Source organism: Ixodes scapularis, unplaced genomic scaffold (genome assembly GCF_016920785.2).
Source record: "Ixodes scapularis isolate PalLabHiFi unplaced genomic scaffold, ASM1692078v2 PGA_scaffold9__187_contigs__length_104089568, whole genome shotgun sequence".
Lineage (NCBI taxonomy): Eukaryota > Metazoa > Arthropoda > Arachnida > Ixodida > Ixodidae > Ixodes > Ixodes scapularis.
This window is the reverse complement of record NW_024609884.1, coordinates 66,086,312-66,099,921: the sequence shown is the minus strand read 5'-3', so window position 1 is coordinate 66,099,921 and position 13,610 is coordinate 66,086,312. Positions and strand designations below refer to the sequence as shown.

At 46.1% G+C, this 13,610-nt stretch overlaps 1 protein-coding gene across 1 annotated transcript in view; it reads left to right on the top strand.

Moving 5' to 3' along the window:
- LOC8029713 (low-density lipoprotein receptor-related protein 2) overlaps positions 1-13,610 on the top strand; it is a 239,990-nt gene that overhangs the window by 177,274 nt on the left and 49,106 nt on the right. The window contains exons 22-36 of the mRNA XM_042287297.1: positions 152-391; positions 915-1,049; positions 1,618-1,743; positions 1,810-1,941; positions 2,016-2,135; positions 2,198-2,320; positions 3,083-3,285; positions 3,372-3,556; positions 6,483-6,711; positions 7,910-8,087; positions 8,366-8,500; positions 9,700-9,884; positions 9,964-10,217; positions 10,302-10,476; positions 10,638-10,863. Of these exons, the coding sequence (XP_042143231.1) occupies positions 152-391; positions 915-1,049; positions 1,618-1,743; positions 1,810-1,941; positions 2,016-2,135; positions 2,198-2,320; positions 3,083-3,285; positions 3,372-3,556; positions 6,483-6,711; positions 7,910-8,087; positions 8,366-8,500; positions 9,700-9,884; positions 9,964-10,217; positions 10,302-10,476; positions 10,638-10,863 (2,646 nt within the window). The remainder of the gene's footprint in view (positions 1-151; positions 392-914; positions 1,050-1,617; positions 1,744-1,809; positions 1,942-2,015; positions 2,136-2,197; positions 2,321-3,082; positions 3,286-3,371; positions 3,557-6,482; positions 6,712-7,909; positions 8,088-8,365; positions 8,501-9,699; positions 9,885-9,963; positions 10,218-10,301; positions 10,477-10,637; positions 10,864-13,610) is intronic.

Sequence of the window (13,610 nt, the reverse complement as noted above, 5' to 3'; positions counted from 1 at the left end):
GAGCGTAATCTTGTCATTGTAATGGGTTACTTTTTCGTAGACCTAGCACAAAGATTTTTTATTCTGTAGAAACACTCTCCTATCACTGTGCAGACTTTCTCTGATACAGCTTTGCTAACGCTATCGTCATGCGTGTCTCTTCGCTATGCAGAGGAAAAGACGTGCGCCTACTACCAGTTCACCTGCCCCGGATCAGGCCACTGTATCCCGCGCAGCTGGGTGTGTGACGGGGACAACGACTGCTTCGACCAGGCAGACGAGAACAACTGCCCCCCAGCCGTGTGCAGCGCCTCGCAGTTTCAGTGTGCCAACAAGAAGCAGTGCATCCACGAGAGTTACCGCTGCGATGGAGTTAGCGACTGCCAAGACGGGTCAGACGAGCAGGGCTGCCGTAAGTCGAAGCTGCCTGGTCTGCTTTCTGGGGGCATCTGTGGATGGGAATGAGTACACCTGGAACTGCCGGGTAATTTGGGTGAACCCAGAAAAGCATTGAAATTGTTGGAACCCTTGGACAAACTATTACCAGGACTGGGGAACCTGTGAAATTGTGGCAGTTTCTTGCCACATTTTTTTTCCTACCTGTTTGTGTGAAAGACGTGTACTCCGCTTTTTAGGTATGGTGTGACAGCTACTCCGAATGTCAACTTAGCTCAATGTCAGCCTGCTCAGCCTGTCAGCACTGAGAACTTGAAATACTTTATATATATCTGTCGTTGTTGAAGGTTTTTTAGATATTTATTTATATAAAATTAGCTGAGGAATGTTGTAAAATGGGCTGCGCAAAACTTTTGGGGCAAAGAATTGAATGCGATTTCCTAAACCTCGATGAGGATGCACTTTCAGAGGTTCAATTATGATAGATACTCTGTATCCGCCTCTGTTTTCAGCCCTGTTTTTTGTTCTCTTTCCTGCAGCATCCCTTGCCCCAGACCAGTGCGATCAGGAGAAGTCCTTCCAGTGCAAGAAGTCCAGAGTGTGCATACCCAAACTATGGTTCTGCGATGGAAATGCAGACTGCGAGGATGCCAGTGATGAGCCGTCCTCCTGTGGTGAGGCATTGGGGGACTTTGACCTCGATGGGGTGTCAGCCTTCTGAAGGGACTCCATAAATTGGTTTCTTAATTAATGTACCATACTACGATTTACTGCAGAGGTGCCCGTAGGTGGTGCATTTGTTATTTGTAAGTATAAAAATAATCTCAGTCAAAGGAAGGAAGAAAATCTCTTTTCCTGTGGACAAATTTTTATCTCGGCCTTTTTTTTTGCACGTTATCATGCAGTATGACTGAAAAATGGGTGGAAAGAAAGGGAGAAAATCTTACATTTCATTGTCTTTTTTTATATAAACGCCAGAGTGGCCCATGGACCATGTCATTTTATGGTTTCACGCTAAATAGACTTGGCCCAAAGGAAAAATGGAATTTTCTTCGACATTTTCTACTTAGTTGAACTCGTCCTTCCATGTTTTTACCTAAAGCATCCTAATTACTCCTCCACTAAACTGCTGGTTAAGAAACTGGTTTATGTGGTCCATTCGAAGGGGCAACGTGCCATGGGGCCTTGTCCTGTAGGCTGGGTCTTGAAGACTCTTTTTCACGAGATAAGTTTCCACTCCAGGCCAAGTGGAATGCCCACAGAACCACTTCAAGTGCAACAACTCCAAGTGCATTTTCAAGTCCTGGATTTGCGATGGGGAGGATGACTGCGGAGACAACTCTGATGAAGACAACAGGCACGCTTGTGGTGAGGAAGCTGTTCACAATTTGGGAGGATGGTGCTGGTGCTGAGGCCTGAGGATTCTCATTTCAGGTGCACCCAAGTTCCAGTGCGAGCATGGCAAGTGGCTGTGTCCTGGAGTTACGGAGCGCTGTGTCAATATTTCCTCGATCTGCGACGGAAAATCGGACTGTCCCAATGGAGCCGACGAAGGGCCAGGCTGCGGTAAGGCTTTTTTCCTCTGGGCTCCGAGAGCCGTAGGCAGGAGATGGAATTGTGAGCGTGCAATGTGCTTCCAGCTTCGACACCGTGCAAGGAAAACAAGGCGGGTTGCACGCACGATTGCCACGTGACACCTATGGGCCCACTGTGTGTCTGCCCCAAAGGCGAAGTGCTCAACGACTCGACCACCTGCGTTGGTGAGTCCCACAAATTGACCTCGTTGTGGTGACTCGACGAGTAACTGTTTTTGTGCTTGCAGACTTGAATGAATGCAACATTGCTGGATCATGCAGCCAACACTGCACCAACAGCAAAGGATCATTTACTTGCGCATGTGAAGACGGGTACCAACTTGAGCTCAAGCACAAGTGCAAAGCAACAAGTAAGTTGTCCTGTATGGTCCACAGAGTTTAACAGGATTAGGTACTGCTGGTTGGTATGCCTTGAGCATGAATAGGCTGCCTTTCAGACGATAAATACTGACATTGTATTACAGTAAAAGAAAGCACTACTTTTAAAACAATTCTGCAGCATTTGAATGAATCTTTTCCAGATTGTTTTTTTTTCTTACAAGATAAATACCTAGTAACATTAGACGTGTACTATTGCAGCCACTTTGAGCCCAGATTGGGCATTGCACTACTGGATTGTGTGTTATTATAAAACAGCATGTTCTGGTGGAGTGTGCTGAACTAGTTCATCACAAAAGATGTTAATCAGTGTAAATGAAAAAATGAATATGGTTAGGGGTCAGGAATACTGGCCCATTCAACACTAGCAACCCCATTGATGTCTCGTGTTTTAATTGTTACTGATGCGACCTCCCTTATGCGAGACTGGTTGCATCAATTGGATTCATTTGTATTTCTAGGAATCCCGAAGGCATTGTTTCATTTGAATTGAATTCAGTTGCTCCCCTATCTGGAGTTACGAGATCCCACCGGTATTTTTTTGTGCTCCGGACGACTTTTCAGCAATGGCTAAAGGTCGCCGCACCACGTTACGTGGCAATGAATATTATTCCGGGTGTGGGCAAGCTCTCCCTGTGCTGTTGTTGGGATGCAACCAACTCTGGGCACGTCGCCATACGGGTGCAAGAGGTGTTTGAGGTTGACGGTGCTCCCCCCCACTCCTTGTCTCCCAGATCGTTCCGAGGCATTCCTGGTGATCTCGAACCGGCGTTCCATCCTTGTTGCCAACTTGGACACAAGCTTTCTGGAGCGTGTGCCGGTCAAAGTGGAAAATGTGGTGGCTACTGCTTCAGACATGGCCAGCAACACCATCTACTGGTCAGACATGAGCGTGAAAAAAGTGTTTCGGCTGACGAAGGGTGGGGATCCCCAGGTGGTGAGTCCGCCTTCTCTCTCTGCGCCTTTGGTGAGCAACTTTGGCCTGGAAAGCTTCTCTTCACACTTCCTCGCTCATGGCCTTAGGTGATTTCCAGTGGCCTTGACCTAGTGGAAGGGCTGGCAGTGGACTGGGTCGCTCGCAACCTTTACTGGGTGGACTCTCGGCTCAAGACAATTGAAGTGTCCACTCTGGATGGAAGGAACCATATTGTCCTGCTCAAGGAGAACATCAGTCAACCCAGGGGCCTTTCCTTGGATCCCAGAGAAGGGTGGGCTTCTCGACTTACCTTGTCTGTCCTGGCACAGTGGAAGCTGATAGTTCGGACTAATTTTTTGTAGTTCTCGGATTACTTATGCACATCAAGTGCACAAACTGTGTACGTTCGACTCGTAAAGCATATACCTTGGTGTAGAAATGTGGCGACTTTCATCATATCAGCGCAAAATTCTCTGATGAAAGGTCCTAGTTGGGAACTGTTTAGCCCCTCAAGTGGGAGTTATTTTTGAGTTTGCAACCATGCCTTGGCGAGTTGTTTTTTTTTTTTTGTTGCATAAAAAGCTTGAACATTGTTTTTGCACAGAAAATTTGAACTTGCTTATTTAATGTAAAGAAATATGTTGCTTCTTGTGCTGAAGTACAGAGAAGGGGAGACATTCATTTTTTTATACGCTTGATTTTGTATGGCAGGTCGTAAAGACGAGTGATTTCATGGACGTGTTTCGAGAAAAATACAATGCCAGGCTTGGCTTTTGAATAATCCCGAGGTTTTGCTGTCACTGAGCATATACTCATGTCCGAGTCGTTGAAGTCACTTCGCTGAAGCAACAATGCGATTTTCGCAACTGTCGTAACTTTGCGCCACTTCCGTGCATCCATGATCCAGAAAGAGAACAGACATTTCCTACCAAAGCAATTAAATTATTTTGCCAGCCTGCAAACGCAAATAAACCTAAACGTGTTGTATATTCCGTTCGATGGATGGCAACACTTATAACCTCCTTGAAAGATTAGCTTGTGTTTCACAACGTGTTCCTTCCGCCTGAAAGAAGTGTTGCGTGTCTTTAGACGCGTTCCCCATCTCAAAGTCAAAATAGAAGCATGTCCAAAGATGGGCTCCTCTGTTAAGGAGTTAAGCAATGAAACCGACTGCCACATTGTGACACCAGGGAATGCAGCAGTCCATTTCAACCTCTTTATTAACAGTTTAACCCTACCTTAAAATAATGGTTTAACATGCCACATGACTTTTGTGCCACCCTGGCTAGTTGGTAGTGCAGTCTAAGCTCGTTATAACGGACCTTGATTTTAACCAAGATTTCGGTGTGTTGTAAAAGGAGTATGATGTATGCAGATATGAAGTTGAGTCAATGGGGCATAGAGGAAAACCAACCAAACTTCACAAATCGGTATGTTATATCCAAATGTCTGTTGTAACCAGGTCTGTTATAATGAGCTTAGACTGTAGTACAGGGTGCAGTCATATTGCCGCACCCTTATTACCAACTAGCCCACTTGTCCACCGGGCTGTATATTGCACTAGAACCTCATTGATATATTCTTGGTTAGTACATTTTCCCTACCATTACATTCATAAACACTATTCCCATTGAATACCCATAGGAATATCTGTATTAATTTTCTGTTTGTTGCATTCGCCTTGTTGGCTGATATGTCCAAAAACTGTCATCTGACACTCCCAGCGTGACATCTCAAGTTTGCTGAACCGCGGCTGCCCTCTTTGTTTTGCTCCACTCAGTCTTTCACCTCCACACCTCTCTGAGCCACACATCTAGCTTGCCTGTTCTTGTCCGAGTGAACGTGACCCTGAACTGCTCGCTGGGGAATGTTTGAGGCTTTCACGACAACCTGTTCTTTTATCCTTCTCTTTCTCTGATGCACGCACATGCTTTTGTTGTATTCGGTGACTTTGTTTTCTGGGTTGCGCTGGTTTTGATCATTTCACATGGAGTTTGAGGTTAGTCATACACCATCTGGAGTGTGCTTGTGGCATGCGCACTTTGAGGTTTACTCTTTTTCACCAGCATGCTAGAAGTGGCTGACACCAAGCAGCATCTGGATTAGCTTCAGGTGCTCAGAAAGTTTGCTTGTGCTTATAGTTTGACATTCTTTAGCTGTGATTTTTGATCGACCCCTAATTTAAAATAACAGTTCCAAGGGAAAGAAATGTTTACCTTTACTTAAATAAAAATTATACTTCTACACAGCCATCGAAGTACATGGAAATAACTTGCTGTGAAAGAGTTTCTTCTTGCCTCATTTATAAGCACCCGAAAGCGTTATCGGCTGGCACATTTTTCAAGATCATTTGGGCTCTGCAAATGTCTGAATTTTCGAATATTAGTTGTGAATAATACACTATCTGTTATTCGTTTTGAGAGGAACAGCAACATTCATGATTCTCCAAGTGTTTATTGCGGCGGGTTAGCCGCAGTGAGTGCACTTCTTACAGAGCACTGGAGCATTGTGGAGAAGCATAACCTGTGGGAGCTGACACTGCAGTCCAGTGAACCTTGCTTCTCCGCAATGCATCCGTGTGCTTGGAAGAGTACACCTTCAAAGTGTGCCTAGTTTATTTAAAAAGAAATGAATACAACTTTTCAAAATTAAAACATGAATATTATGCAAGTGTATGTGTTAGGCAGTGATGTCCTGACAACCTGCTTTTATCATTCAGGCTTGCTTTTTTTTCTTTCATATTCAAGATTAAAGTTAGGATAGAGGTCTAAGTTTATGTCAAATAGATTGTTTACTTGTCATCCCAATGTAGGCATTTATCTAAGGCCACAATCTATATAGTTGGATTAAAATTAACTGAACTTAGAAGGGGATAAGTGGAAGCTTGGTAACTACCTTCACAAATTCATCTGGATTTCATTTAAGCATGGTACAACAATAGTGAAAGGCTTAAAGAAACTTTAATATTTCATTTGAAAATATTCGGCCAAAACTACTATTTGCTTTGAATTCACTTTCGTTTCCTCGAACTTAAAGTTCACTATTAGCATGCATCTACAGATTATAAATTTTATTATTGCAGTCCCTTAAAAATAAAAAACATACCAGTAAGGTTGCACCATAGCTACCCAGCACTACATAGTCATGTAACAGCCATCCTCTCAGATTTTCTGAGCTAGGCACGAGTTCTGATGGCAGTTTGGTGAACAATGTTGCAGAGTTCGACTCATGTTCTGGACTGACTGGGGTGAGAATCCACGAGTTGAGAGCGTGGGGCTTGATGGCACCATGCGCAAAACAATTGTCCACACCAAGATCTACTGGCCCAATGGCCTGACCTTGGACCTGCCAAACAAGCGCATCTACTTTGCGGACAGCAAGCTGGACTACATCGACTTCTGCAACTATGATGGCTCTGGGCGCCAGCAGGTCTTGGCACACAATCACGTAAGTGCTTGTTTACTGTTCTCAAGGGGTGCCAGTCCTTGGAGATGCCTTAGTCTCAAAGTGCAAAAGTCAAATGCCGTGTCCCTGAGGGCACTTCTTCGCAATGGCGGACTCTAGCAGAGCCTGATCGTTAAATGCAAGGGGGGCAAGAATGAGCATGACCAGCACTCTAGATCTTCTAGATGAATGAACTCCGTCAAAAGAGCCAGTATAACAAAAAAACATCCTTTCTGCCAGCTTTTTTTTCTGGCCTTGGTTGTCCTGTTTCCCAGTTTGGTCTGTATTTCCTAAAACTGGGGAAAACCCACCGATCTACTTTCTGCGAGGGCTTACCAGGCGACTGGTCTGCCCTAAAAGACACTGTGCACCGAGTGATCAGGAGGTCTTTTAGACGCACCGATTAAGCATACACACGGGCGAAGTTTGACCTGCAAACACACTTGTGGCTTTTCGCTTAAAAGTTTTTGCAGCTGTTTCTGCTTCAGTTGCAATACCGAGGCACTGTTTTTACGAGCACTGTTTGACGAGAGGAAAGATGCCAATATTAGGAGAAGGCATGCTTCTGGGAGGTTTCCGAACGAACGTTGGCAAAGATGGAGTTGTGCTAAGCGAAGTAGACGTCCCCGTCGGACTATTCAAGTTGCGTTTGAGACTTCAAAACTAGTGTGCTACTTGTTAGGGTTGGGTTTGTTTTTATTCAGCATAAAAAATATGTCTACCAATCGGCTTACGCGTTGAAATCGAAAAAACTGATCGGTCTGCCCCCGTAACTCCAATAAAAATATCTGGAACCATACCCACTCTCAAGACCACTTTCACTCTAATGTCGAGGCATCAGCAGTGACTGCGAGAATAGCGGTGTCACTGTCATTGGGCAGCACACTTCGCTCGGCCTCTGTGGCTCTGGCTTGCCCGGCACTCGTCACCAAGACCGGATTGCCACAGGCCGAGGTCAGCGAGCATTTGTCTCTAAACCTGCCAGTTGAAAGCCTGCCAGTTTCGAAGGACCTGTTTCCACGAGCTCCTTATACGAAACTGAAATGCATCGATCATTGTTGCTCGAAGTAGGCCCACGCGAAATAAACCTTCAGTGTCCAATTTAAAAAAGATAGAAATTTCTGGAGAACCTCTAGCAGAGATAGAAGGGGGGTTGCCCTGCACGTGTCAGTTTTTAACCTGGGGTATTCTTAACTTTCAGTACCTGCTGCATCCCCACTCGCTGACAATCTTTGAGGACACTCTGTACTGGACAGACCGTCAGCTCAACCGAGTGCTTTCGTGCCAGAAGTTCCGGGGCACTAACCAGACAGTGGTCTCCCACTTGGTCAGCCAGCCCCTGGGCATCCATGTCAACCACCCGGTGCTGCAGCCACAGTGTAGGTGACCGACCGCTCTGGTCTGCTCCAGGTTGGGGAGCACCAGAAGGCAGCGGCCAATCCGAGTGGATCTGGAATAGTTGAGGAATCGTCGGAATTGAAACAATTTGTTTATCCCTAGTTGTAGTGGTTATAGTGGTTAGCAACGTGTTTGCTGCATGAATTTAGGCAAGCCAGTTCATTAAATGGTCAGGAAGGAAAAGGCTAATGCCTAGGAGGTCGTTAATGCAATTTGAGTCTAAAATGGGCTTGACTTTGTTTTCCCTGTATGCTTGCAGCCAGCAACCCTTGCTCTAGTGCCCCATGCTCGCATCTCTGTCTGCTGTCTCCATCCCGGCCCAGTCAGTATTCGTGTCGTTGCCCACCCGGGTACACTCAGGACCGTGCATCCGCAGGCGGATCATGCATCCCGGGTAAGTCGCTGCTCTGTGGTCAATGGGCTTCTCGCAAGTTGGTCACTTTAGTCCGTTGCTATCACCTGTTTACAATGTTTGCAGGCAGGTAGTAATGGGCTGCCAGAACTTAACCAATGGGTGTAGCTTCTAGTGAGCCAGTATGAAAGTTGACATTTACTTTCTACTTTTGTTTGCCTTGCCCAATCCTCTTCCTTGTAAGAGTTTGGTCCCCTCTTCTGTGAGCAGAGGGCATGCCAAGCTTTGTCTCTCCTCCATCCCCCTCTATCCACAGTTTCTGTGAGGAAGATACTAAGAGAAGTATCCTATTTTCCTAACGAGCTGGTTGGTAAAGATACTAGATAACGGAACATATAAAACATAGGACGAAACACAGACGAGGACATCCTTTCAACTGGCAACAATGTTTATTCCACGGGGTATGATCGCCCGTTCCCCCGTGCATTTTTAGGGAAAGGAGGAAATGAGCAGAGGCAAAGGGGGAAGGGAAGGAAGGAAAGACAGTCTAGTGGGGAGGGCGGAGGGTGCGTGGACTATTTCAGAATGGGCCGCTCTCTAAGGTCGTCAAGTCACCCCGGAAAGCTCTAGGTGCAGAAAATCCATCTCTTTCAGACGACTAGCGAAGGGGATCAGACATTGACACCCTCCCCCCCTCTCTGCTTCTGCTCTTTCCCCCTTTTCCTAAGAATGCGCGGGAGGATGAGTGATCATACTCGGAATAAAGTTTGTTGTGAGTTGAAAGAACATACTCGTCTGTGTTTCGTCCTCTTGTTTTATTCTTCCTGCTATCTAGGAGTATCCTCCTTGCAGACAATCAAGGCAGCACATTTGCCGTTAAGCAAATTGTATTTACAATATGGGAACGCGTTTATCCATATACGCAAAGCTCAGCACCTTGAAGGTCATTGTTTTGTGTATGTGCTTGTGCATACTTGTCTTGCTTATCAGTGAACATAAGTTCTGCTTAACTGCTTGGCAGGCACAAATAAGCTCAGTGCTCTTCTAATCTAACGCAGTAAACAAAAATCAAATGATATGAACAGGGGATTGAAGTGTCAGGGTGATTTGGGTGTGACTGAAGCGTAAATAAATGTTTGCTCTATTTTTGCTCGTATTGAGCCACCGGAGTCTCCTTCGGTTGACTTGGGGTTGAAACCGGAATTGTGCGATGGCTGCACTTGGTTTCCTTTGCTCTTTAGTGGACACCCCCTTCTTGATGCTGATGAAAGCCAATCAGCTGATCGACATGAGCCTCTCCCCTGACGAGAAGTCTGCTGGACAGATTGTGCCCGTTATTGGGATTGAGAATGGCTACGACTTTGACTACGACAAGCAGGAAGGCATAATCTACTGGGTTCAACTCTCGGAAGATGACAAAGAAAATGTGAGTCCTTGGTGTCCAAATGGTGGAGCATGCAGCTAATAGCACGTTGTTTTTTTTTTGTTTTTGTTTTTTGTGGCAGGGCACAATCTACACTGTTAGCCTCAAAGGAGGAAATGTCACAAAATTTTTAGTGGACAGCATCATCGGTGCGCCTTATGCACTAGCCTTTGACTGGGTCGGGCGTAACCTATACATTGGAAATCGAAAGGCCTCCAACATTGAAATAGTCAAGGTGGACGGAGAGAGAAAGTTCCGTCGGATTCTTCTAACTAACGATGGATCTGAGAAGGGTGTCGGGAAGCCAAAGGCCATGGTAGTGGACCCCGAGCAAGGGTAAGTTCGATGCAGGTCGTCGTAGACTTCGGAAGAGACTGACGGGGATGGACGGGCCGTGTAACGAACAGTGTCGCTTTCCAGGAAGCTTTTCTGGCTAGATGAAGGCGGCATCGGCGTCCCTCGAAAGCTGGCCCGAGTGTCTATGGATGGAAAGAACCCAATTATTCTGGTGAAAGAGAACCTGAGGCGTTTGGAAGCCTTGACCATCGACCTAACTGGAAAGCGCATCTACTGGAGTCAGAGCTTCGAAGGCATTGTGAGTGTTTGTTTTTGTGGGTTCTGACTTTTGGCTCGAGATGGGTTTGCTTTTCCCCCTTTTGTGCGGCACTGCCAGCTGGATGGAGAAAGCCAGGTGGAGGCAGTGGTGGCTTTGGGAGACGGGCTTCTTGCTCAAACCCCCTGGATTTGTTTTTCCAGATTGAAAGTGTGGACCTGGATGGGAACGGTCGCAAGACTCTCGTCCCGAGCACACTGGGGCTGGCCAAACCCCAGGGGCTGACAGTGTTCAGCAACAAGCTCTACTACCTCGATTCAGTGCACGAGAAGATAGCGCGCGTGGATCTCCCCGATGGAGGCAATCAAGTGGTGCTAGAAGACAACACGCCGGGTTTGGTGACGCTCAAGGTGTACGGCAAGAAGCCAGGTAGGTGTCTACCCCTGGGTCTTTTGCAGCCTCTATCGGAAACTCTGCATGTCTGGTCAAATTGCCCTGTACCTCCTGAGCAATTTGCTATTGTTATATCATACTTTCGGATCATACTGATAACTCCTCAATGCATCTAGTATATATGAAGCTACATTTTCTCGTCTCAGTTTTTGTCTAAAATAGATGAGAGTGCAGTAGAACCTGGCTGATTTGCTTTCCCAGCTGTTACGTTCACAACTGCTGGTCCTATTGAATTTCCATGGGGATGCGTGTATCAATTTCACATTTGCAATGTTTGCCTTCCCGGATCGATCTTGCTTCCAAAGAGGGCCACCCGACGCAGTCTACGAATTGGGCTGCCAGGCTGCAGCTGCCCTCTTCCTTTTGTTCTGCTCCCCCTCTCTTTCGCTTCGTTATTGTGCCACAGCAGACATGACCTTGGACTAGGCAAGCTTGGAAGGGATTCGGGCTTTTGCAATCATTCGGTCATCTTGTCATCTTTCCCCAACGCACGTGCATGCACTGTGTTGCGCTCGGTTCTCTTGATTCAGCTATAGTTTGATTTCCCGCCGAGTTTTGCTAACGGTGTTGCTTTTGGGTCGTTTGTTCATTGTTTTCATTTTTTACCACCTTCCAATCGCACCTTCCTTCCTGACTCACTGCTGGCCCCCACAAGCATCATCACTTATTGTTTTGGAAAATATGTATTGTTTACTGTGGCCCCTAAAAAAATATATTGGCTAGGTATACTGGCTGCATGTGTTTAGTCTGTATCGCATGAAATGCCCATACCACTCTTCTATTCCCCCCCCCCCCCCCCCCCCCCTTCCCGAATGTGTGCTTTTTGTAAAGCATTTACGAGGAGCTAAAAAGGCATTCAAGTGGGTTCAGAGATTGTCCATTATGGGTGATAACTCAATCTACAATCCACGGGCTCCAAGCATCCTAAAAAATCATGACACGACCCTCTTTCTGCACGTTGGAGCAGACACCAACGGGCGCCGTCTGATGACGTTTTGAAGCAATAATTGCTGTATTACATATTTTACACCCAAAGATTTGATGTCTCTGTCAAAATATAATGCATGACCAGCCTGAAAAGAGCAATAATAGTAATGTTTAGAATCTCCGTGCAATTAACTATTTTCACTGGTCAAATTTTATGGAGGTCCTGAGGATGCTTCCTCCTTTGCCCCAAGAGATAATAGTGCCCATATATTTGAGAGTTTACTGGGGTGTCTTGACATCTAGAATTGGCCATTTTTATTGACTGAAGCCCAACAAACAATATGCCATCAAAAAGCTTTTACAAAAAGCACGTGCCCCTTTAAGGATTGATTTCAATGCAATTGGGCAGCCAGTGTTTTGTGGGGCTGATAGTCATTGAGGTCTTTTTTGCAAGTGTGACTGATGGAGGATCGTTAAAGCGTAGCCTCCCATGAAATCTTTATTTACGCACACTTTTTTTTACCATGTACATGGTCTCAATCTACAAGACAGGAGACCTCAGTTGATGCATGCGCTAGTTCGAAGATTGCGAGCCAAAATGGGAGCTAGAGCCTAGCTCAATCTCTCTCACCCGATTGGCTTTCCATAAGCTCAGATTCCTTTTATTCAAGGAAGGGTACGTCGGTTATTTTAAGTTCTGTCGGAGCAGTCTCTAACGGATTCGGGCTGACGGCTCCTTGGCCTCTATGGTGCTTTGTGCCAGGCCTCTAGGTCTGAACCTCAAAGGCAGTGGAGAACTCACAAGGAAGCAAACTCCTCTGTAATCAAACGAGTCTCACACAGTGCTTCAACAGAGTACAGCTCACACTTCTAGAAGTTCCACCCTCAGCAAAAGTGCTCACCCCCCCCCCCAAAAAAAAAGTAAGAAACAAAACAGAAATTGAAAAACAGGAATGAAAAAAAAAAAAATTCCAAGGACACCTAAGCACTTCTTATGAGTTGTGAATGTGAAAGCATGAATGTCGTTCTTCCGCTCCCTTAGTTTGTCTGCGGCGTACTGGTGTGGACGGCCACGTCTCGCTACTGCGGAGGTAGCTGCCGACGGCTGAGCGTGCGCAATAGACTACTTCCATAAAGCCCTGCATGCAACACGGCGCGCGTTGCACTCTGGGAACTAGTTGGCCAGGGAGGAGAGTATCATGGTTTCGGTTTCGATCGACCCGTCGACAAGAGATTATACACATGTTTTCTGGTCCCGAGAGCGTCATTTGTGGTCTCTAAACTAACCTAAATGGCCAGACCTCGAAGCTTTAGCACAAGCCTGAGACGTATAGCTTGTCTTAACACATGCTTGTTGTATTTTTGTACTTGAGCCATCCTGTTAGCGTTCCAATCGAGGTATGTGGACGAGCCAGTGCTGGGAATCTCGACGCTGCGAAGCTCTGATCTTGCTTGTGTACGAATCCGCAAGCTGCAGCAACCAATAAGTATGCATACATCGAGCTCGCGCCTTTACATTACTGTTGTTGATCAGGAAGTGAGTTTGTTTCGTGCGTCCATAGACGAAATATAACTTTTTGCAATTACTGTTTTTCTTAGTACGCCTGAGGACGCGAGGTAAAACTCGGAGGCGCTAGTGAAAAGCTGAATTTTAACACACTTATCTCTTATCTGTACTGACCCGCAGCACTGCTCGTAGTGAAGTCCCCACCCGCTTGCATTCCACTGATATTCAACATCGCGTATGCGGTGCGCCAAACGAACGAAATTATTCAAAGCGGATTTGACGGTTGCTA